General features: G+C 36.8%; 3 protein-coding genes across 4 annotated transcripts; 2 read left to right on the top strand and 1 right to left on the bottom strand.

Annotated features, from left to right (window-relative positions):
* The first annotated feature begins 115 nt into the window (after window positions 1–115).
* On the top strand, window positions 116–5,183 carry LOC18429405 (uncharacterized). Its single transcript, XM_088861421.1, has one exon. It carries the CDS (start codon window positions 3,562–3,564, stop codon window positions 5,059–5,061), a length of 1,500 nt encoding a protein of 499 aa, XP_088717547.1. The 5' UTR covers window positions 116–3,561; the 3' UTR covers window positions 5,062–5,183.
* On the bottom strand, window positions 5,184–11,606 carry LOC18429404 (DNA-directed RNA polymerases II, IV and V subunit 9A). Its single transcript, XM_011623271.3, has 4 exons — window positions 11,319–11,606; window positions 11,165–11,240; window positions 10,568–10,726; window positions 5,184–5,671 (listed from the first exon to the last, which is right to left on the bottom strand). The coding sequence occupies exons 1-4, from the start codon at window positions 11,345–11,347 to the stop codon at window positions 5,591–5,593; spliced, it is 345 nt and encodes a 114-aa protein (XP_011621573.1). The 5' UTR covers window positions 11,348–11,606; the 3' UTR covers window positions 5,184–5,590.
* Window positions 11,607–19,715: 8,109 nt separating this feature from the next.
* Window positions 19,716–24,166, top strand: LOC18429403 (GDSL-like lipase/acylhydrolase superfamily protein). 2 transcript variants are annotated; one of them, XM_006838689.3, is made up of 5 exons: window positions 19,716–20,338; window positions 20,434–20,564; window positions 20,818–21,051; window positions 22,487–22,742; window positions 23,758–24,166. In XM_006838689.3, the coding sequence occupies exons 1-5, from the start codon at window positions 20,107–20,109 to the stop codon at window positions 23,949–23,951; spliced, it is 1,047 nt and encodes a 348-aa protein (XP_006838752.1). In that variant the 5' UTR covers window positions 19,716–20,106; the 3' UTR covers window positions 23,952–24,166. The 2 variants fall into 2 exon arrangements, with proteins under 2 accessions (XP_006838752.1, XP_088717546.1); XM_088861420.1 differs by lacking the exon at window positions 22,487–22,742 and having other exon boundaries at window positions 19,723–20,338.
* Window positions 24,167–24,851: the final 685 nt, after the last annotated feature.

Below are 24,851 nucleotides of genomic sequence, written 5' to 3'. Positions count from 1 at the left end.
ATAAAAATACCCTTTTTCGTACATAAAAAATTAATTTTGGCTAAACAATCACATAGAATTACACACAATACCAAAAGTTACACGGGCTGCCTACCATGTACCAATTGTCGGACCTTGTTAAACTAAAAAAAGCGTTGGACTGCTTTCCTTATCTATTAGACCACCTTTTGAATCTGTCAGACTGCCATATAGATCTGCCTGACCACATGTGCCGAACCGCCATATATTTCTGTCGGACCGCATGTGCCGGACCACAATGTGCTGGACCACCATATAGATCTGTCGGACCGCATGTTTGTTCATGAACAGAAGTGTCGGACCGCTTTAGGGATATGTCGTACCGCATTTTGTTTAGGAAAAGAGGGGAGAGAGGCGTGGGTAAAAGTCAATGAGAGTAGTTTCATCTTTTTTTTATTATTTTTTTGTGGTTAGGGGGTATTTGCTAGGAAAGTATATTTTGGGGTAAAAAGTGAGAAAATAAAGTTTTGTTGGGGGGTAAGTTGCAGAGAAAGTTTATTTTTAGGGGTTATTTATAATTTCCCCAGTAAAATATGGAAGAAGAGATTGATGCTTTGCATAAGAATGACACATGATAGTTGGTGGAACTCCCACATGAGAAAAAAAACATTGAAGAATATGTGGGTATATGTATTTAAATGGAAGGTAAATGGTCTTTTGCAATATAAGGCCAAACTTATAGTGACAGGTTATGGAAAAAAACCAAATTTTGATTTTAATAAAATTTTGCTCTTCTTGTCAAGCATAGCTCTATTAAATTTGTTTTACCTTTGGTTGCTAATTTGAATTTGGAGCTAGAATAACTTGATATTAAACTACCTTCTTGCATGGCGATCTTTTATGTGTCAACCTGAAGGTTTTGATAACAAAATCAATCCTAACTTGGTTTACAAGTTGAAAAAGAGAATGTATGGTTTGAAACAAACATCTAGGCAATGGTATAAGAAATTTTATAGTTTTATGTTGTGTGAAGGTTATCCTAGATGCAAATTTGATCATTGTGTATACTTCAAGTGTTTAGCATATGATTATTTTGCAGTTTTGTTGCTTGATGTTGATGATATGTTTGTTGCTAGCAATGATCTGAATGAAATCAAGTGTCTGATGCTTGATATATCCAAACATTTTGCCACCAAGGATCTTGGACAAGCCAATAAAATATTGGGCATATACATCCATAGAGATAGAAAGCAATATAAGCTTTGGTTAAGTCAATTTGAGTATATTTTTAAAGTTCATGCGCGCTTTAATATGATTAACTGTAAATATGTTTCTACGCCATTAACTGCACATTTTAAGTTGTCTAAAAAAGATTGTCCAATGAATGAAGTAGATAAAAGTAAGATGAACAATGTTTCATATAGTTTGATGTATGTAATGGTTTGTCCTAGACATGATATTGCCTATGCAGTGGGAGTTGTTTCCATATTTATATCTAATCCAGGTTGGGAACATTGGCAGCAGTTACGTGAAACCTTCGGCATTTGAAATAGACATAAAAATTATGCTTGTGTTTTGGGAACTCATCATTGGAATTTGTTGGTTATGTAGATGTAGATTATGCAAAATGTCGTAATATTAGAAGGTCTACCACTAGGTATATTTTTAATGATGGTGATAGTGCAATCAGTTGGATGTAAAAGTTGCAAGGTATTGTTGTCTTATCATCAACTGAAGCAGCAAAAGAAATGATTTGGTTGAGAAGGTTACTTGACCAGTTTGGGGTAAACTATGACAAATATATTGTGCATTGTGAAAACAGAGTGCTATTTCGGAGTTGTTTTGGGAAAATTGTTAGGTTTCATTATCAGTCAAAGGGGTATTGAGGTAGACCCGTTAAAAATTAGGGCTATTACCAATATGCCACCTCCCAAGAACATAAGAGAAATTTGAAGCCTACAAGGAAAAATACAAGCCATAAGGTGCTTCATCTCGCAATTAGCGGACAAGTGTGAACCCTTCAACCGGCTATTGAAAAACGATACGCCATTTGTGTGGGACTAAATATGTCAAGAAGTGTTCGACCAAATCAAGCAGTACTAATCGAACCCACCGCTTCTAAGCCCAACTGTTCTTCACAAACCCCTGTTCTTGTACCTCTCGATAAAAGAAAATACCATGGGAGCTATGTTGGGAAAGTATGACAACCAAGGGAGAGAACGAACCATGTACTATCTTAGTAAGACCATGGTCGACTACGAAACCCAATATACGAATCTTGAAAAACACTACCTGGTGCTAGTATTGGTGACTAAAACACTACGGCACTATGTTTTGTCATATTCTATTAAGCTCATCTCAAAGATGGACCCACTAAAATACATTATAGGAAAGCCAATACTCAATAGACGACTAGCTAAATGGTGTATGCTCCTAAGTTAATTCGAGATCAACTATGTCACCCAAAAATCAGTCAAGGGCCAAGCAATTGCATATCACCTAACAGAACATGCGATCTTCGACGACACACCGGTCAACATTGACTTGCCCAATGAAGACGTCTTCAATGTGGAAGATCCAACTTGGGAACTCCATTTCTAAGAATGAATATGTGGCAGGTGTAGGTATCATCCTATGCTCCCTTGAAAGGGTTTTAATGCCCACCGCTGTGAGGCTCAATTTTGAATGCACAAACAAAATTGTGGAATAAGAAGCCATGATAACGAGACTCAAAATGCCATTGAACTTCGAATCGAAGTATTATGAGTCATTGGTGATTCCCTACTTGTGATAAAGTCAGATCCAAGGGGCATGGAAAGTGAGAGAAGAAAAATTGATTCCCTATCACAAAAAGGTGGGGCGCTTAATAAGAAACTTTAAGGAAATGACTTTTTAGCACATGGCTAGGGTAAACAATAGATTTACAGATACCCTAGCTACTCTGGCTTCAATAGTTAGCATCCCGTTTGAAATGAATGTCAAACCCTTCTACATTCGGCACAAACATGACCCCTCTCTCAAAATGAATAAAGAAACAGAAGAAATTGATGAAGAAAGAGAAGAAGTGGGAAGGGAATTTTCTATAAACACACAAGGCCAAGTAGAAGTAAGGCCGTGGTACAGTGATGTGTTGGCATTATTAAAAAAATTGATGAGATAAAAAGAAAGGACAAAGCAATGGAACCAAGAAGGAAAGAAATGCAAAGCAAAGCATTTACCGAAAAACGAAAAGACAAGCAAAGCAAAGCATGGGAAAAGAAGTAAGGGATCATTCTGGTGTAAAAAGCGTTGCAATAACTCTTTCCTCCCAACCACGTCTTCTAAACTTCGAACCCAATTTTTAAATCCAAAACCAAAAATCTCGGCTAAATAAACTCTCTTCTCGGTGGCACACTGTTTAGATTATCTCTCCCTCTTACAAAGACACAGTTTAGACTCTCTCTCTCTCTCTCTCTGAGTTTAGACTCTCCCCTCTCACACAGACAGTTTAGACTCTCCCCCCCTCTCATACAGGCAAAGTTTAAACACACACACACACACTCTCTCTCTCTCTCTCTCTCTCTCTCTCTCTTGTGAGACCAGAAAACTAATGGAGATAGAGAGATGAAGCTCATCATCCCTATCAAAGCAATCACTGGAATTGCTGCCGCTCTCTCACTCTTACCTTTCATTTGCAACAGGATTCAAAGAACAATCTCGCACCATGGCCATGAGCTTTCAGTAGAAAATGTAGAGGGCAACAGCGATCTAGAGGCCTCCTCTTCCTCTGACTGCAATGAACAGGACTCCTCACCAGAATCTGACCTGCAACCAGAATGCTCACTGGAAACCGAACGACAACCTGAGAACTCGTTGGAAATCTCTCTAGATACCAGTAACCTTGAGACACAACCACAAAACTCACTGGAATATGAAATACAACCTGAGAACTCATTGCAAATCTCTCTAGATAACAGTCTGGAGCAGGAAATAGTTGACCTTCAGATTCTCGTAACTTCACTTAGAGAGAGAGAAGATGAACTAGAGGTGGAGTTGGGCGACTACCGTGCCATCAAAGATCAGGACTCAAGCACCATTGAAGAGCTTATGGAGCTCTTGGAAGCCAAGACTCAGGAAATTGCAACTTCGTGTTTAAATATCGAGGCTTTGCAAGCTGATAACCTTCGACTCAAGGCTCTCATTAAAGAATACCAGATGCTTGAACCTGAGCTTGAATCAGCCAGGACAAAGATTGAAGTTCTCGAGCATGAGTTGCAGAGACGATCTCGAAAGAACAGAGAAGAGGTGCTCAAGCTTGAGGAAAGAATGGCAGTTCTTCAAGCCAGAGAAGATGGGAGCTCAAGAAAAGAAGAAGAGTCAAGGAAGATTTCTGAGAGGGTGAAGGAGTTGAAGGATGAAATACTTGTTCAGCGAAGAATAAACCAACAATTGCAGAAGGAGAGAGCCGAACTAGCAATTGAACTGAGCTTGGCTCAAGGTTCCACTTCTCCATCAAACAAAAGAAAAGACGAGGACGCGGAGGCAATAGTGGTTGCAGAGAAGCAATTGTTAGAGTCACTGGAAAAGATTCAGACCAAAGAGTGCTTTGAGGTTGAAGAACTGATCTACTTAAGGCAGGTTGATGCCTGCTTGAGATCTGAACAGAGTAAGGAAAGAGTAATGGGAGAACCCAACAGGGATTGGGGTTTGAATATAAATAGAGAGAATAATTTTGGAGAGAGAAAGCATACACGCATGAATCTAGAGGAGAGCGACACCAGGTGTGAAGAGCAAAAGTATGGTGAGTATGAATTAGAATGTCGTCCTGTCACAGAAATGGGGAATTGTAATGAGTTTTACATGGATTTTGGGTCCTATGAAGGGCAAAAGAGTGGTTTGAGAAAGGGAAGGTTGATTGACAAGGTGAAGAGATGGGTAAAGGGTAGGAATGGTTGTAAAAGAAGGTTCGGTGCAAGGGAAAGGGTGACAGAAAGAGAGGAGGGCTGCCCAAGGAGGTGGTCTTTCTCTGAAGGGGAGCATCTGAGGGAGGCAGAGTTTATGGCAGCGAGGAATTCTAGTGCAACGTCTATCTGTACGGAGATTTCAGTAACAGCAAGACTCTAATGCCCACCACACTCTCTCTCTCTCTCTCTCTCTCTCTCTCATACAATTCAAGAAAAATCATCTCTCTGACATACAATGTAAGAAAAACAAGTGTATAAGCAAAAGGAAAACATTCTTTGTCATTTGAGTAAAACTCATTAGTCATTACCAACTGAGTGTTCCATAGGACCATGTTCAACCTTGTTCAAGTCATTTCAAGATGACCACAAAACAGGGTTCAAACCCATGAGTCTCATGTAGGAAGAGAAAAAGTAAATGATAAAAATTTCACTACCCAAAAGCGAATTTTTTAACATACTTAAATTTCGCTGTAAAATCATACTATCAGTGAGCATGCAGCCATCAATATTCTTGGAAAGGTCACAACTCAATACAAAAAGACATGCAAAATTGCTGCCGTTGGGGACCTGGAACAATTTCCTTACAATACTCATGAGGATAACCATACCCAAATAGAACACCACTACTACTAATATATATATTAGTAGAACCTGTTGGAATCTTGCAAAGTCATAGAAGCATTATCACATCAGTCCCTCCACCTGTGTCCACAATTCGGATTGCAGCAAACGAAAAAGAGAGTCATACCTTCCTCTCCCCTAGCTGCTGCCTGCATATGTACCAAAATGATTTAACACCAAGGGTCACATTACCAGGAAAGATGAAGGACCTCTAATATTATGGATTTATAAACAACTTTTTGAGAATTGTCAAAAAGAAAAGTGTTTGCCAACAAGGTCAATGAATACAAACAATTTTTAACTACCTGTCTAGGCAGAAACGGTGGGTTGTGTAAAAAGCAGTAAAGACCATTAAAATGGTTATGGAATGCATCTTGCACAGTAATATGTTCCTTTTGTGTGTGTGTGTGTGCGTGCGTGTGTGTGCATGTGTATTCAAGAAATACAAGTTTATTTTCTAATTAGGTTGACTGAAGAAGAATGAAGTACTTGAAAACTTCTTGAGTAACACCTTAACCAAGAGAAAAACTAATAAAAAGATTACACAAATATTCTATATTTCTACAGTATTGGTCTTTGCTGCCATGTTATTTTCGCTACTCCCACCAGAAATATGGGGTGATGGAACGTCAAGAACATCACTTGGCTAGAAGTTCCACTGATGTACATAGGTTCACATTCCAAAAACACTGGAGCAAATAGAAAAGAAAGCAAGCCTTCATTTTAAATTCGCTATAACTCCTGAACCTTGTGAAGTCTATGTAGGAGTGTACCTCGTATTCATTTGCTTTCAACAAAATTAGCAGCTGGTGGAACCAGGAGTGAAGTGGCAGCAAAAAACTCAACACTGCCTCACCATGGGTGCTCGTTTAAACACATGCGCATGTTTGTAGAGTGGTCTATGAGTGCATGTTTTTTTTAAGCAGTTAGTGTCCTTGGATTCAGATGTGAACATGCATGATGCTAACCAGTACTGCCTGGTAATATATGAATGTTCATGTGTAATGCATGTCCTATAAATTTTTGCACACTAATATGCAACTATAAATATGTATGAAATATGTACGATGCACATATCAGTTTTTTAAACCATGGACTTGCTCCAGGAACTAGGCATGGCCTGGTAAGATCGACGCAGCGAAATCCAAAATGATAAAGAAAATTTCCCAAAAAAGGAAAAGAAAGGAAAATTTAGAAAAAAAAAATTCATCAAGCAAGCATAACAATCATATACAAGATTAAAAAAAATGATGAAATGCATATAAACATGTTAAGGAAAAAAAAATCCAACAAGTAATTCCCACATCTATACAAATGTAAAAATCTCATATGGGTATATAGACACACAAACACACATTATTTATTACTGATTTTTTGAAAGATTGCTACAAAAATACATGATTAAAGAAATACAACTGCATTTAGTGATATTTTCCAAAATAAATCAATTTATATGAATTTAAAATGAAAAAAAATATCGTTTTCGAAGTCAATCTTTCCAAAGATGTGTCCAGTTTGAATTAGGGCCTCCAATCTTCATGAATAGATCCTCATATGCCCCAAACCATAATTCATAAAGAATATTTAATACTGGACTTCAGATCTGGGCTCAGCGAGTTTTAATCTGCATTATACAACTGAAAACAAATAATTTTGACACCCCAGAATAAAACCCGTATTAAACCCTTTTTGCATATGCTCATCGTATGTCGTTGATATCATTGTACCACATTCCCTCCCAACCCTCCTCCATCCATTAAACAGTCTCCAACTATTCTTCAACTCTGTTTTTTTATCTTCATCCATTTGGCCAAGACCAATCTCTTCAATTTACTTCCCTCCTTCCAGTCTACCACTGCCTAGTTTATTCGTAAATTGTACATTAAGGATTCCCTAGTATTCTACGAGATAATCTTCTCAAGTATGGAGATAGAAACCAATATGCAGAGGCCAATGTTTAAAAAAACAGATTCGGGTGCCTAGGCCGTTTGGGTGCCTGGCCGCCTAGGCTGGCGCCCAGGGACGGGGTGCCCTCACCAAAATCAAACTCCCCCCCCTCCCACCCCCCCTCCCCACCTCCCCCCACCCCAAACATAAGACACTAACTACTACTTTACAATAAGACTTAAATGAATAACTGAATATATAAGACTTTAGTTTCACTTTCACATAAGACTTAACCCATTAAGATATTACATAATCGATTATTTATCAAATAAACTAAAACAAAAGAAATAGAATATCAAAATAAGACACATTGTACAAAAAAGGAATCAAGTATACAAAAAAGAATAAGATATATGCTCAATTTCATCGTCCAAGTGAGAAAAAATCAATAAATCTTTTGATAAATCACAAAAGAGTGGTTTTTGGGAGATTTTTCTCACCCTAAAGGCTACGGATTTTCTATTGGGGGCTCAGAATACCCCCTAAAACTTTTTGCCCCTTTTTAGGGGGAAAATTACATATTTGCCCTCACTCGAGGGTTTTTTTCTGCCGCCAACAAGTTGTCACGCGGCGGCACCTAAGACACCCAGAGAATAGAGCCTAGGAGGCGCCTTGACCGCCTATGCGGGCGCCCAAAAGCAAAAACGCATAATGCCCGCTACCAGACTATGCCTAGGCGATTTTTAAATTTTTTTCGCCTAGGCGGTTGGGCGGCCAAATTTTCGAACATTAGCAGAGGCAAATCCCTCATGATACACATTTAAAACCAAATGCATGTAAAGACATGCACAAAAATCAAGGTTCCATTGAAATATTATAAAGGGATGATGGACCCATGCATCCCTCCTTTTTCACATCAAAATTATTTAACAAGCCTAATATGCTAAAAGGATTCTCTCTGCCTTCAGCTGAAAAACTAAGATAAGTGGATCCACCTTCCAAATTGGAGACAACTGCCAATGGACTGCACCCATAAATATCGTTTCTCCTTGTGTCACCAACACCAATCAAACTTGTGCTCACGAAGACCTCTCAGAAAGCATAATTAATTGGCAAAATTTTCATAACTGAATGGGTCATCTACCTTATGTCCTTCCCTTTGACCCTCACATTCAAAGCCTCACAGGAATCACCACCCAATCAATGATATTTACTAGCCTTTTACAGAGCACTCCCAAGTCCATGACTCATGGTTACAGAATGCCTTTTTAATGCTTGGACACAAAATCTTAGCATGACCTTGTAATGGAATCCAACAGGTTTAATGGATTTGAAATACTTCAATCATTTTTAGAGTAAACAGAGAAAAAATGGTAACAACAATATTAAAAATGACTACCATCAATGATTCCAGGAGAAAGAGCAAAGTTCACTTAATCCACATGCACACAAGTGTGGATGTTCAAATCTGTGTCTTTAATTCAGACGTGAAAACCTAGCTTTATCATCATATATTTTGCAAAATGATTATCAGAGTAAAGTACCACATGATGAGGTAAAAAGATAATAATATCTAGGAGATAGATGACTAACAAATAATTTCAATGGAAATAGAGGCCATTCATCCTAACAAATTGCTTCTTCCACAAAGGAGCAGGCAAGAAAGGTTGTTTTGATGCACCAAGAACCAAATCAACACCCGAAATATAGAACACCAAGATTTCATGTGTCAATGACCCCCCGATTAACATTTACATAAGGAATCATAATGAAAGGATGCACTGGCAATAATAGGATATTCGTTAGAGCTACCACCCCTCATATACTAAGGATTCTCTTAAATGTGACGAATATAAGCAAGAAGGAATGTACACAAACTGACAGAGAAATATACCACACAACTACACAAGTATGATTGACAGATAAATTCCAACAAAACTGTTGGTATATAAGACTAGGAAGAGGGTCACCTTGATATTGAAATAAAAAGATTGACCTCGTTAGGGAATGGGGGTGAGGCATCAATGGTCAACATAACTACCCACCCTCCATTCCCACAATTAACAAATAAAAATAATAAATAAATAGCTTGAGCTTGTTGGAGTGATGCTGGTTCATTTTCAACTGTATTGGATAAATTCAATCACATGGTGCTAGTTTTAACACAAACAATAGGATACTCATAATTTGGTGGCTAATACAAATTCATGTCTGCAGATATATCTCTCCCAATAAAAACATTGAGAAGTGAGGACCTTGTTATCATCCAACACTGGGAGCTAGAAGGAAGCGAGAGAGTCCAAACCACAAAAGTAGTTGAGGTAACTCAGAGATGGGTGTGAATCCATGCTTCTAAATTGGGATGTGGAAGGTAGGGACCAGGGTCCTCAGCCTTAGAGGAATTAAAATTTCGTTACGCGACAACTTGGAAAAGAATATCACTCAACTTGGAATACCACTAGTTAAGTTCAATTGAGAAGCTATTAATCAATGTTCTTTTTTTTTTCTTTTTTTTTTCTTTTATTGGTAAGCCTTTGTTCCATCTTCAATCTCTGGATATAAGCATGATCACTACGAAAGAGGGCTTCCTATCAGAAGAGGGAAAACACCAAGGTTGTTCTGCAATGGCACCTTACATATATCTAATGAAACATGAGCACAATAATATGGAAAATCTTTTAAAAAGCGAAATGCAATCTTAACTTTGATGGAGATGTATTAGCCCTTAAAGGAAGTAGAAGGAATAGAAACATCACAGCAAGCCATGTTAACAAGGGACTATTTTCTTTTGTGTGAAAGGCACAAAAATAAAGAAATGCCAAAGAAGAAATTTTTCTCCCTCTTAAATCGATAGGCATTCATCTTATGATATCCTTATATACATTTTGTAATTTACCATACAAAAGCAGAACACAAGCCACACATAAAGCAAAAATAATCCTTTTATTTGACATTAAAATCTAACCAGGGAAAAAACCATATAGATTAGCTCAAACAACCATCGCATGCCAAACATCTAGAAAGGAAAAGTGAACATGAAACCACTGCATTTATAAAATTCATAGAAATTGTATTAGATTAGATTGAAATAGCTGTGAATTGATGGGTCTTCTTTTGTAGGTGCCCCAATTTAACAATTTTGGTAAAACATTCCTGACCTGAAAAAATACAGCCTCCCCATGGTTGCAAACTGTACATCGAACAGTTTTAGTGCGAGGCAGAGTAGGATCAGCAGCTACATCTTGCAACACTTGTGTCCGCTCACCAACTGAGTGATGAATCTCATTCCTATACACACAATAATTATCTGCAACCTCCTGAAATGGGTCATACATATATCTCATCAAAATTTAAACAGCTTTTGGGATTAGGGTAAATGGCTCTCAAATAGGAAGAAAAAATTAAACAAATCGAGGGTAAGGGAAAATGATTATTCACTCTGTGATAAACTAGTAAAAATAAATAAAAGGAAGAAATAACAATTAAATAAAAGAAAAGGAGAAGAATGGAGAGAGAAAGGGAAAAATGTAGGAGAGAGAAAATGAAAAGAATGAAGGAGAGAAAAAATGGATGGATGACTTGATGAGTTCTGCATACAAACACTAATTCCAAGTACAGGCAATTTTTGGATTAAGGAAATGGATTTTGAATAGACAAGAATAACGAATGAGAGAAGACGAGGAAAAGGGAAATAATTGATCAATCTTCATAACCTAGCTGAAAAAATAGAAGGGAAGGAAAGAAGAGAAAGAGACCTGATGATCGCAGTTGCGGCAAGCATAGAGGAGCTGCTTATGCTCCTGGTCTTCCTTAGGATAGAGGATGTTGTTGCTGCAAAAACCATGGGAAGAACATAGCTCACTGTTAAGAAATGGACAATGAGAATGCAGGGGAAAGAGAGAGAGATACCATTCGCGGCAGAACTTCATGGTACTCATGGCTGGAATGCTCCGAGGCTGCTACCTCCTTCACTAAGGAAAAAGAAGTATGCTTGCCCCTGCTCCTCCCTCACTAAAGAAAAACAAGTATGCTTGCCAAACGAAACCCTGCTCCTACAGAGACTTCGAGAACGACGAGAAGAGTGTTTTCCCGCTACTTAGTAGCACCAAAAAATGCTTAGAGAGAGAGAGAGATCCCCGCTACTTGGCGCCTACTCCTTGACAGAGAGAGACTTCGAGAACGAGGAGCAGAGTGTTTACCCGCTACTTGGTAGCAGCAAAAAAAATTGATTTTAGAGAGAGAGAGAGAGAGAGAGAGAGAGATTCCCGCTGCTTGGTTCCGGTCTTAGCAAAATCGATCAGGAACTGTTAACCGGGCATCGGCACCGAAGCTGTATAATTGGTAAACCGGTCGATTGAGCCCTTCTAATCGAACAAGACGCGTGCAGTTAGAAAATCACTAAAAAAAACAAAAAAGTATATAAAAAAATATCTATTAAAATATAAAAAACATATAAATAATGATTAAAAAAAAAAAATGACACTACGAGACTCTTCCACACCCACGTGAGTAAGATCCAAAAAAATCATTATTAAATTTTAAAACAAATCTCTAAAAAAATTATAATATGGGTACGAGACTTGGGTGAAAGGATTTTCTAAAGACCTGTATCAAAATTTAATTATGATTCTTTAAGGTCCTACTCACATGGACATTTGAGGGTCTCATATCATTGCTCTCAAACAAAACACATTCGAAAATTAATGAAAAAATGGATTTTAAATAATCCATTCGTATCTAAGGGTATATTTAAATTTTTTTTAAAAATATAAAAACAAGTTTTAATGACCGAAACAATTTCTAATCCTTACCGTGATGTAACCAATGTTAAAAAACGTATTACAAACCAAATTCATTATTTTTGGGATTTTATATACACTTTTTTTATTTTTTTATTTTTAAATACCATTGATCACCAAAACCGCTCAAACCGGTTCTAATCTAACCGGGCTGTTACTGGTTAGATCACCTGTTTTTTCCAACATGGGTTGGCACTAAACCGAATTCAATTTCCATTAGGGTTAGCAATAGGCGAGGCTCAAACCTATCTATAATTGAGCAACGTTAGGCCTGAGCTTGGGGCATGGGCTCATGCATTTGCTTAGGCCAACCGTGTAGGTAAGGGTGGCAACGGGCTGGTTGGCCTTTCCGGTCATCCCGACCCTCAAAAACTAGGGCTTGGGCCACAAAATGTGTTTTTAAGGGCCTGGCCATGGCTAGGCAACAGGGTATTACTGGGCTTGCCTATACAAAGGTTCGGGCCTGGTCCGGGCTTCGGCCAGGGCCTTTTTGGCCCAATTAGGGCTGCCCATTGGCAACTAGACCCCGGTGCTGCCTCCAAGTCCGGCCTATTGCACCTCTATGTATAGGGAGTGCTGACAATGGGTCGGGTCGGGTTGGCCCTGGCTCGGTCCTAATCCCTTTAGAGCCGGCACAGGCCCCACCTTGAGCACCCTAATCTCTCAAAGCTCGGCCAGGCTAGAAAAAATGGAAAAAAAAAATGAAAGGAAAATTAAAGAAAAATGAAGGCCAGGCCGGCCTAGTTATGGCCTTGACCTTACTCTCTAGCCACATTTTGTGGCCCAGGCCCTAGACTTTTAGGGTCAGACCAACTTGGCCAGTCCAGGCCACCCTTATACATGGGACAGTTCTGCCCACGTAGAATTGTCATTAGGCTAGATTAAGGCCATGCCATGTATGTCTCGGTGCAGCCCGAGCTTTTTTAGCTAGGCCCAAACCCGAACCCAGCATAATGGGCCTCTTTTGAATGGCCATGCCCGGCCACCAAACTAGTTCATTATTTCTGATTTTTTATGTCTGCAATTTACACACTGGCGTGGGAACTGTTCCTTGATACATTGTTAACGTCCATTTTCTCATAGTATATAATAATCCCAAAGTATAAACAAAAAAATAAGAAATAATGAGCTAGATTGGTGGCCGGGCACGGCCTCTTTTGAAGAGGCCCATTATACCGGGTTCGGGGAGTTGAGAAAATGGACATTCACGCCAATGTGTTATTTTAATTGTTTCGGCTCTTTATAAACTTTTTTCTTACTTAAAATCATTCAGCATGAAATTTGATAGCTTGGGTATATCATAAGGTTTGAAAAAATTGCTTTTGAACTTTAAGCTTGGTTAATAGAATAAATACAGCCACCCAATTTCATATCCAATGGTCAAGATAATTATAATGGCCTTGTACAAAAGGTAATTGGTCTCAATATATACTTTTCCTTATAATTTAGGCATGATATCCTTAACATATTTGTTAATGTCCATTTTCTAAAGGGTGTGGTTTATATAATGTTGAGGCTCCAAACAGCCAAAGTGAGGTTTACCATTAAATAGTGTCAAAAAATGTTGTTTCATTACAAGATGCATTATTTCAAAATTTGAAAATTGACGGTCTAAAAAATAAATTACAAGATACACTATTTTCAAGACTTGAAATCCATATTTTTTCGTGTCCTTGTATCATGAGATCGAGATGATCGATTTGACAATTTTTTAGCATCGGAACAACCTCTTATGGGGAATTTTTAAGGTGTGCGGCCTCACCCTTGTATAATAAACCTTTCCCCAACCCCACTTGTTTTGCTTCGAGAAATGATCACTTCATGCCAGAATGACAATTTAGGGGCGCGTTTATTTGCACGAACGTTTTGAGTTAAAAAAGATAACATTCCCGAATATTGTAGCACTTCCGTGTTTGACTGCACAACAACTGTTACAATAAAAAGAACCCAAATGTTACAACAAAGTTCCATTTCTCTTTTAAAATGGGAATGTTGAAATTTTATTGGAGCCTAAGAACCTAAACTCTCCAAACTTTTTTTGTCCATTAGTGATCACTATTCGCTATTATTAGTAATATTATATAAATAACATTTTATAGAAATAATATATTATTTTCTATTTTGTATTATACTATATTATATAACATTAGATAATATATATTAGTAACTATTATATTATACTAGTTGAAATACGTGTGTTGCATATATACAATTACTTGTAACTTATTAACTAAATATTTCAAAGAGATCTATTAATAACAAAATTTGATTAATCATGCATCACCCCTTAATAATAAGAAATTCTTAACTACAATAATATAGAGAAGTAGTTATAACTAAAAAGAAAAAGTAACAAAAATTTATAATTTGTTACAATTTTCTTTTGGAAAAAATACGTGAGAAAAATTTGTATAGAACAACAATGATTTTAAGTTTGTACCATCGTCATTGTCCATATTACATGAGGATCTCTTCTCTTTGAGTGGAAAATTTTTTTGTCATTGGAGAATTGGTTTGATGGTGAAGGAATAGTATTTGTTATTGGTGTATAAACGTCTTGTGAAGTATTAGTTTCTGAATTTTGAGACTGTTTATATTGCATATGTTGATAAGCCTTTTCCATCACTCTTAGATGAGAATACGTGACTCTCTACGTTCATCTTTTTGTTCAAAGAATTCTTACGAATTGAGTGGTTCTAGGGTTACGACCCATTTCCTATTATTATATAGTTACCATAAATTTTTGAATATGTATCGAAAACTAATTTAGCAATTCATACAACAAATAAGATGGGAGTAGTTTTTAGAGTTATGATCTATTTCTTATCATGTAATATCACTACAAATTTTAAACATATACTGAGTGTATGTGACAAATATGGCAATTATTATCGCACATAAATATTACACTACATAAAAATGAATATATGGTTGCATGCATGGACTATTATAGATTAGTAATTGGTTCTCGTGATCAAGAAGATATAGAGCAAGGGCTTTGGAGATAATATGTTGGGCTTCTTGATTTCCTCCAATTGGGAAGATGTTCAAAACAAAATGACATCGTCTGGAAGTAATTCCTTCATAGTATAAGGTAGACACATCATACAATTTTAGAAGATATGGCCCCTTCATAGTGAATCTAACAACCAATCCCTTCATAGTCCATTAAAAAAATAGAAATGAAATGAGATATCTCTGCAAATTCTCACAATGAATACAAAGAGAAACAATTGACTGATCGTGGATCAAGTTTGACCTGTGAATGCCAAGATGCATCACGGCTTTGCGTAACTATTGAGCCCTTCAAGGAATCTTTGAGCTGTCAATCTCTCTATCTGTCTCAAAACAAGCTCATTACATACTTAAACGTAGTAGCAGTAGTGGTAGAGAACAATTACTAATCATGAATCAAGTTTAACCCGTTATTGCCAAGATGCACCTCAGTTTTGCATAACCATTGAGCCCCTTAAGGAATCTTGAAGTTGCCAATCTCTCTCTCACTCTCTCTCTCTCTCTCTCAAAAGAAGCTCATTGCATACTGGAAAGCACCAATAGTAGTGGTAGAATACAATTTCTTAAATCTCTCTCCTTCTCTCAAAAATGAAGCTTATTGCATTCTTGAAAGCAGCAACACTAGTGGTAGAGGACAATTTCTTAGCAGCGGTAGGGTAAACAATTGATCGATTGTATTTCATTTTTTATTTTTATTGTAGAAATTTTTTTTTCAAATTTTGTATTTGTGTGTGCTTTTTTATGTTGTGGACATGTTGTTGCAACAAATGGAATATGGTTTATGAAATATGAGAGTTTCCCCAAGAATTCTCTCTCTACTTCCCAATTATGTAGAGGCGTTGGGTTCTAAGGTGGACCACTTCCCAATTATGTATCTTGGTATGCCTATTTCAGATGGTTAATTACCTGTGGCAGTGTGGGATAAAGTGATCCAGCAGATTCAAATTAAACTTGATCTGTGGAAATACAAATATCTTTTTTTGGGTAGTAGGATCACTTTGATTAAAGCATGTATTGCTAATCTCTCAATTATCAGATGTCAATTCTTCAAGTTCCCTCTTCGGTGGCTAGAAAGATTGAATTGCTTATAAGGAACTTCCTTTGGGGTTATTTAAGGGACTCAAAAAATTTTCATCTTTTTAGATAGGATAGGGTGTGTACACCAAAAGGGGACGGGGTTTGGGGATTAGGAAAATCAAGTTGGTTATTCAAACTTTACTCTGTAAATGATGGTGGAGAAGTTTAAATTTTAAAGACCAGCTTTGGTATAAACTGATAAGCTCGAAGTATGGTGATGATAGGTTCAAGTATGTGGGTTGGAGGCAAGCTTGGTAGCAAAAGGATGTCACATTGCTGAAGATCTATTTACTCAGGTAAGACATATCAAATGGACAATTGGTAATTAAAGTACTATCTCCTTTTGGCACCATAAGTGGTTAGATAACTCTCCGTTAAAATATGAGTTTCCTTTGATTTTCAATAGGGCGGGTAATCCCAATGTGTTGATTTTGGATCTCTTTGAGAGGAAGGGGGATCAGATTGAGTGGAAGATCAGTTTACCTTATAATAGAATTCCCGATGAGCTTATCCCGGAGTTTGGTGGTTTGTTATCAGCACTAAATGAGGTGTATTTACCCCTTAATGAGGAAGATGAGGTGGTCTGGGATATTGCAAAAGATTGTGTCTATTTGGTCAAATCTACGTACCATCTATTATTTCATGATCGATGGAGATGGTCAATGCCTGAAATTGCTGCTATTTGGAAGTGACCGCTTCCTCTTAAGATCCAAGCTTTTTTGTGGTTGGCGGTTCAAAACAAGGTATTTACTATAGATAATCTCATTAAAAGAGGGAAAATTCTGCCTAATATATGTTTGTTATTTAAAAAGGATGTTGAATCAGGTGCTCATCTTTATCTATATTGCCCTTTTACTAGTAGTATATGGAGTTGGTTTTTTGCTCAGGTTAAAGCAGTGTTGATCTTACCTCAAGATGTTATAGGAATTATTGGAGCATTATCTCTCTCTTCTTTACCTTAAACTGGTACGGTGATTTCACAAATAGCAAGAGGTGTAATTTTATGGGAGGTGTGGAAGAACATAAATAAAATAATGTTTGACGGTAATTGTTTACCGATAAATAGAATTTTGGATTGTATTCTCCATTTTATTTGGATGTTTTTGTCTATCACAAAGCTGGGGAGAGATATTATGAAAGTTGATGTTATGAGAAATCTATACAATCTTTTCCAACTGGGTTATTGGAAATGTAGGCCCAAAGATAGATGGACCGCTCTATTAAGAGGTGTTTTGAAACTTAATTTTGATGGGAGCTCGCTTGGTAATCCAGGTTCTAGAGGAGTTTTGAGGGATTGGGAAGGACATATTTTTTTTCTTATTCAGGTCCTTTGGGTTAGAAAACTGTAAATCACGGTGAATTTCTGGCTCTTCTTCAGCCTAGAATTACTTAGCGACCGGTTTTTAGGTTCTACTTGTATTATTGAAAGAGAATCCCTCAATGTTATCAATTGGTGCAAGGGGGAGATGAAGGTACCTTCGGAATTGCGTTCTATTTTGTTCCAGATTTTGGACTTGTCCCAATCTTTTTTTTCTTTCCTTCGTCCACGTTTATCGGGAGGCTAATGTTTTGCTTATAGTCTAGCTAAAACGATACTTCTCTTTCTGAGATTTTAGTCTCTAATGATGTAATTTATGTTTAGCTCTTGAATAAAATTATATGAATTTTATCAAAAAATAAAAAACAACCCATAGAGTTTCTTAAAATAAATAAATAAATAACAACAATGCCATAAATGAAATATGGGTCATGAAATATGAAAGTTTCCCTAAATACTCTCTGTATGGGTTATGGAATATGAAAGTTTCCTTAAATACTCTCTCTCTCTCCAAGCCATAAAGTTTATCTAAAACAAAAACAACAAACGCAAAAAAGAAGCACTTCTTTCTAATGACTTTGCATATTGGAAATTTAAAATCAAGTAAAAACATGACGAAACTGTACAATGAAAACACCAAATTTAATGAAATTAAACTAATATAACAAAACCATAAAGCATGACAGGGAACCATTATCTGAAAGAAATCCAAAATCAGGTAAAGCATGACAAAACTATATAATGCAAACACAAAATTAGTAAAAAATAAAAATATAACAAAGCTATACAAACTAAACCCATCCATATATGTTCCACAAATCAATCCATTGAAAAAAACACCTTATTTATGTTGTAATAGAATCACAGCCTAATAAAGCTAGTCAAAACAAATTTCCATAGAGATTGAAATAAGAAATTTTACATTAAATAACATTCTATAGAGGCTGCTATGTGTCACTATTGCGATTGAAAAGCATTGACTATCTAATGAAAACACACTTTTTTTTAGATAGAAAAACATAAAAAATAATTTTTTTTATAACAAAAAATAATATTTTATGTGGAAAACTCACTAATATTGTGAAGTAGAATAAAAATTTGTAATTATTTTCATTGCTTGTAATTTTTGTCTATTATTGTTTACTTTAAATAGAACGTCTGTAAAATAGTCTTATTTATTATAGAAATTTTGTTTGCAAATTTTGTCTTTGTATGTATTTTGTGATGTTATGGACATGTTGTTGTGTTGAATGGAATATGGGTTCTGAAATATGAGAGTTTTCCCAAGTATTCTCTCTCTACAACCCACAAAGTTTCTCAAAAAAAAAAAAAAAAACACAACAATGCCATGAATGGAATATGGGTTATGAAATATGAAAGTAAGTACTCTCTTTATAGATTTTGGAATGTGACAGTTTCTTTAAGTACCTTCTCTCTCTCCCACAACCCATGTGATAACTTTTCTAGAGATCTATGTCAAATTTAATGGTGATCATTTGGGGTCTTACACACATAGGTGTAGGAGGATCTCATAGGATAATTACTCAAGTCTCACACTTATGTAATAACTTTCTAGAGATCTGTATCAAATTTAATGGTGATCATGTGTGTTGGACCCCAAGGATCACCATTAAATTTGACATAGATCTTTAGAAAAGTCAAGTCCCACACCCATGTGATAACTTTTCTAGAGATCTGTGTTAAATTTAATGGTGATCATTTGAGATCCTACACATATGGGTGTGGGAAGGTCTCATAAGATCATTACTCATTTAATATATAAATATAATATATATTTAATCACTTCAACCTAGCAACTAACTTCCAATAAAAGTAAAAATAAAAAATAAATTGATAGCACACTAAGTAAATGCTTGAAAAAACATGTTTTAAGATTGTACGGACACCGTCTAAATTTTGGATAGTCAAATCCAAGCATCAAAAACTCAATCTGATCACAATGCAAAGTGGTGAGTAGAGTTTGGGGTGCTACCCCAGCCCTACTTAACACTAAACACAGCTTAGTTTTGTTTTGTTTGAGATTCTTAACACTTCTTAGTTACACATCTTTTACTTCATCAAAGCACCACTCTGATCACGATGCAATCAACAAACCCTCTCTCTCTCTCTCTCTCTCTCTCTCTCTCTCTCTCTGAAATTCAGCTCTTTTTTCAGGTGATGTTCCCGAACCACCACACGCTTTTAGGTCATGAGAACGGTTTCGACCCGAAGCCCTAAACTTTTAAGAGGTGCAGAACACGTTGTTTAGCTGAAAATTTGCAGGTTTCAAGGGCCATCAGTCTCCACAGTTATGGAGCCTTTAACCGCATAGAAACCCCAACTCTCGTCCTTAAATGCACCCCCATCTGCCCCCGCCCAGAGCACACCTCCACCTTCCAACACCTAGCCATCTAGAGAGAGAGAGGTGGTACTTATTCACACTTGTTAATTATCAGAAGCCAGTCTTGAGAGTTAGTTTTAGAGAGAGATGGAGTGGTTCATAGGACTGGTGGGTTTCATATTTTGGGGGCTCTCTTTGGGGCATGGCCAGCCATTGGTGCCAGCTATGATGATATTTGGAGACTCAACTGCTGATTGTGGGAATAACAATGGTCTCTACACTCTCGTGAAGGCCAATTTCCCCCCTTATGGCCGCGACTTTGTCGACCATTCTCCTACTGGGAGGTTCTGTAATGGCAAGCTCGCCACAGATATCACTGGTCTCTCTCTCTCTATATATATATATATATATTTGAGTGTTTATAGGGTAAACGTATGAGTTGTGATTATGGGCTTATTTTCTTGCTGTTTACAGCCGATACATTGGGTTTTACTTCATACCCACCTCCATATCTTGGTTCTCAACCTGCTCCAAAAAACTTCCTCATCGGTGCGAACTTCGCCTCTGCTGCTTCCGGTTACTACGACAGGACTGCACAGCTCTATGTAAGTACTCTTAAAAACATGCTCTCTCTCTCCCTCTCATGGAAGTTGATGTCCTACTCTCTCTCTCTCTAAAGTTGATGTTTTAATCTCTCTCTATCTCTAAAGTTGATGTTCTAATTCTAATCTGTCTCTCTACATGTTATTGTGGTTAATAGTCTACTGCAAATGTGTTACTGTTTTTTGATATTCTACTCTCTCTCACTAAACATGTTAGTTTTGTTGATATTTTAATCTCTCACTCTCTATTATGTAGCATGCAATTCCATTATCAAAGCAAATGCAGTATTACAAGGAGTACCAGTCAAAGGTGATTAAGATGGTGGGGAAGGCAAAGGCTGAAACCATATTCTCAGATGCTCTCTATGTTCTTAGCACAGGCAGCAGCGACTTTGTGCAAAATTACTATATTAATCCTGTAGTCAACCGAGCCTACAACCCAGATCAGTTCTCCGATATTCTCATTCAGTCCTTCACAAATTTTGTACAGGTCCATCCAATCTCTAGCATATTTCACTCAACATACGTCTTTTAGCTAAACCTTTTATTTGGCCTTTTTATATTTCCCTCAACATACATCTTTTAGCTTTGCCCTTTTTTTCGGAATTCACAAGTATAAAGCAATCTTCTTCACGATGCATGCAAATAAGCGGTCCATCTGAAAACAATTGTAAGTTTGTAACTAGCTGCTCCAAATGTTTTTTTAATATAATCATTATATCTGATTTTCAACTATATGATCTCCATATTAAATATTATATATTCTCTAAAAATTAAGATCAAATTATATTTAAAAAATATATTTATTGCCAAGCTCGCATTTTAACAATATGCGGGCTGCCCGCATTGAAACCGTTTTTTTCTTAATGCAACATAGTATTTGGGGCCTTATATACTATTAAAAAATATTTTGTGACCCTCCTGACCTGATCTCGTTGAATTCTCTGGCTAGCATTCATTATATATGACATTTTGTTTATGGCTTCAATCATATTATAATTTTCTACAGTTCCTTGGTCAAGTACACATATCCTAAAAGTTTTAGGTCTATTTATAAACAAACAAACAAGAACACCAAACGTCCAATTAGTTTCGAATTCAATCTAAGTTAACCAGGTTACAGCTTATATTATCTTTTCCCCATACTATTTAAATAGGAGCCTAGTTTTTCACACAAGTTTCTTTCGGTTTCAAAATTCTTGCACCCAAAACTAAAAATAATGGCTATACAATATATTGTTATAAAATTTATTAGAACAGATTTATATAAGGTTCAACCTTGTAGTATTGAAGTAAGGTACACCTCAAAAACATTGAAAAAGGGTGTTTCGATGCTAGAAAACCATCAAATTGACCGTCTTGACCTCAACATGTATCGATATAGAACACAGGTCATAAAAAAAGTATATATTGTAATGCCTAATCCAGACCACCTATTTTCAAAAAAATTATTAATTAAAAATCTATTCGATCTATACAATTTGTGGAGCTTTAAATTTGATAATTAGTGTAAACTATAAATTTGTTTGCCATTGCAAGGCTTCTCAACACCTGAACCACATCTTTCAGCCAGACTTTAGAGGCACACCTTATTTTGATCGATTAAAGTTGATGAATTATGCAAACTTCACTCAAATTTATTTCCACTATGTTGCATAAATAAAAAAATTAGATCACTTTCACAAATTTCATTGAGGTTGGTCTAGTCAATAGTATCTTCTCATAAACTCATTACGAATAGGGGCCTCATGTGCCACTCTCTTGGCCAAACACCTAACACTTTTGGCTTCAATAAATTTCAATAGGGCCCATATAGTAGATTATATTCTTAATAGAATTATCAGAACACAAATCCTATCTTATGTTTTCTAATTAAGCAACATAACTTTTGTGGACCCCGTCATGTTATGTTAAATTTATGGCAGGAAATATACAGCTTAGGGGCGAAGAGAATAGGGACTACATCTCTGCCCCCAGTAGGGTGCCTGCCTGCCTCAATAACCCTATTTGGCATGGGGAGCAATCAATGCGTTGGAAGGCTCAACACTGATGCACTTGCTTTCAATAGGAAGCTTAATTCAGCTGCCCAAGCTTTGTTAAAGAAGCTCCCTGGCCTTAAGATGGTCATTTTCGACATTTACAAGCCTCTTTATGATCTTGCCAAGAATCCTACCAATAGTGGTAAGTTTTTTTGCATTTCCTATTCAAAAACTTTTGTGAAAATTCACAAACCTTCAATGAGATCTCTTAAGAACCCTTGTATTAAATTTTTTACATTTTGATTTGAAAAGCAAGGATTGAAGTCTAGCTTGAACATCTATTTTGATTACCTGTTCGTCTAACAGGTGAGACATGATTTTTTTAAAAAAATTTAAAATAATAATTTAAAATATAAATTTGTTTAACCGATCAAAATAAGTCAAAATCAAGCTGTCCGACCTATCAAAGGTAGACAAGTAATAGACTTTGCTTAATTTTTCACCAAACTAGATTTTTTACTTCAGACCAAACTGGCCTAAGGTCTCACTGGTCGAACCCGCTAAGTAGGATCCGTTCTTGATAGCTAAGCTATGGTTTTGCATTTGGCACATCTATTTCTGTCATTGCATATTATTACTTTAGGTACATTGCGTTTAAGGAAACATTTGTGCTATTTGGTCAAGGCAGGCATTTATTCCTCATTTATAAGGGTGGAAGGTGCAGCGACATATCCTCGATCCCTGAGGAGAAATGTTTTTGTTTTCGTAGAAATCCTTTTCCAGGGGTAATAAACAACTTTGGGGTAGTGTTGCTTCTTGAATGGACAAGACTAGGAACTGGTTCCAACGTTGGATCCAGGGGGGAAGGTCCCTTTCCTCATCATTTATGATAGTCTTTCCAAATTAATGGATGGTGGAGATCTCTCTACAACCAGAGATAAGTAATATAAATTCCAAAAATGGAAATTCTTAATCTTCTATTCTCTTTTAGTGTCTAGTGCCTGCTTTTAATCATTCCAAAAAGATTAGAGAAAAGGAGATTTGGATTTTAAACATCTCAAGTCAAACCCCATATCATAATTCCATTAAAAAAAAAAAAGAGAAACTGACCATGAACAAATTCGAAGTTCTAAATATTTCCAACTTCTCTATAATCTATCCATTTTAAAGAAAAATAAAAAAAATTAAAAAAAAAATGAAATGTTTCATCTTCTCAGGATTCTTCGAGGCAAGGAGGGCATGTTGTGGAACAGGGACCATAGAGACATCTTTACTATGCAATGCAAGATCACCAGGCACCTGTTCAAATGCCACTGGATATGTGTTTTGGGATAGTTTCCACCCCTCTGAGGCAGCTAACCAAGTCTTAGCTGATAGTATCATGGCGCAAGGGATCTCTCTTATCTCCTAAAACCCTATTTCTCCTCCTTTACAATTGTGGCTTAATGATATTTACAAACACCTAGTATCTTTTATCCCGTCCTCTCGTTTCTTTTGTTTTTTCTGTGTTCCATAGGGAAACTATAGAGTTTTAGTAATGGGGTATGATTAATAGCTTTGCCGTTTTGTGAGTGGACCATTTTGGTGGCAATGATAAGAGGTAGTAGCATCATGAAATTCAATAAACATTATTTGTGCATTGGCATCGAGGGATCATTTTGAGAGTGGCAATGGGTGTTTCAGCTCTCTTACGAGAGAGAGAGAGAGAGAGAGAGAGAGCATTTTAACTAAAAGGTGAGGCTTTGACAGTGACGCAGCATGGAGATGAGATGCACTTGCGACCGTCCATCTCCCATGCAAACGTACCTACATGGACCCACCCCATAATCACCAGAGCCTCCACAATCTAGATGCAAGTTGCATGTAGAATGGACAGCCACAGATGCATATTACAAGATTTATGCCGTCCCAACAACATTATGATGTACGCCTGAACAATAAAAGTGGGGTGGTTGGTAGGAAATGCGTATGAGGAGGCAGGTCCGAGTGCTTTTAATGTTTAAAAAGCCCAACAAAATGAGGCATTCATGACTCATGATTACTATCAAGCCTGCAAAAGGAGCACACACACAGCTTTTCCAGACACTTTATTATTGCGTGCTCCCTTTTCGGGGAAATTTGGCCAACAATTTGCGAGCTTAGTTTGACCTCAAGCTTAGTAGCATGGAGCTCTTTGGTAATAGAGTCGCGCCACATGATAAAAAACCCTTTGATTTATCATCTTGACAACGAGATGTATGACCACGAAAATAAAAAGATTTTAATTCTCAAAATAATGTATTTTACAACTTATTATCTACACCGTCCATTT

Source organism: Amborella trichopoda, chromosome 3 (assembly GCF_054954075.1).
Source record: "Amborella trichopoda isolate Santa Cruz 75 chromosome 3, AtrichopodaSantaCruz75HAP2 v2.0, whole genome shotgun sequence".
NCBI lineage: Eukaryota > Viridiplantae > Streptophyta > Magnoliopsida > Amborellales > Amborellaceae > Amborella > Amborella trichopoda.
Note: the sequence above shows the minus strand (reverse complement) of the source record. Positions and strands in the feature narration are given on the sequence as shown.

What these genes read in the sequence shown, in the direction of transcription:
- LOC18429405 (XM_088861421.1), top strand. Translation starts at nt 3,562, where the DNA reads ATGAAGCTCATCATCCCTATCAAAGCAATCACTGGAATTGCTGCCGCT.
- LOC18429404 (XM_011623271.3), bottom strand. Translation starts at nt 11,347, where the DNA reads ATGAGTACCATGAAGTTCTGCCGCGAATG. An exon ending in ATGAAGTTCTGCCGCGAATG is followed by an intron (nt 11,241 to 11,318) that starts GTATCTCTCTCT and finishes TGGTTTTTGCAG; the next exon opens with CAACAACATCCTCTATCCTA. An exon ending in GCCGCAACTGCGATCATCAG is followed by an intron (nt 10,727 to 11,164) that starts GTCTCTTTCTCT and finishes GACCCATTTCAG; the next exon opens with GAGGTTGCAGATAATTATTG.
- LOC18429403 (XM_006838689.3), top strand. Translation starts at nt 20,107, where the DNA reads ATGGAGTGGTTCATAGGACTGGTGGGTTTCATATTTTGGGGGCTCTCT. An exon ending in CCTTCACAAATTTTGTACAG is followed by an intron (nt 21,052 to 22,486) that starts GTCCATCCAATC and finishes AATTTATGGCAG; the next exon opens with GAAATATACAGCTTAGGGGC. An exon ending in CAAGAATCCTACCAATAGTG is followed by an intron (nt 22,743 to 23,757) that starts GTAAGTTTTTTT and finishes TCATCTTCTCAG; the next exon opens with GATTCTTCGAGGCAAGGAGG.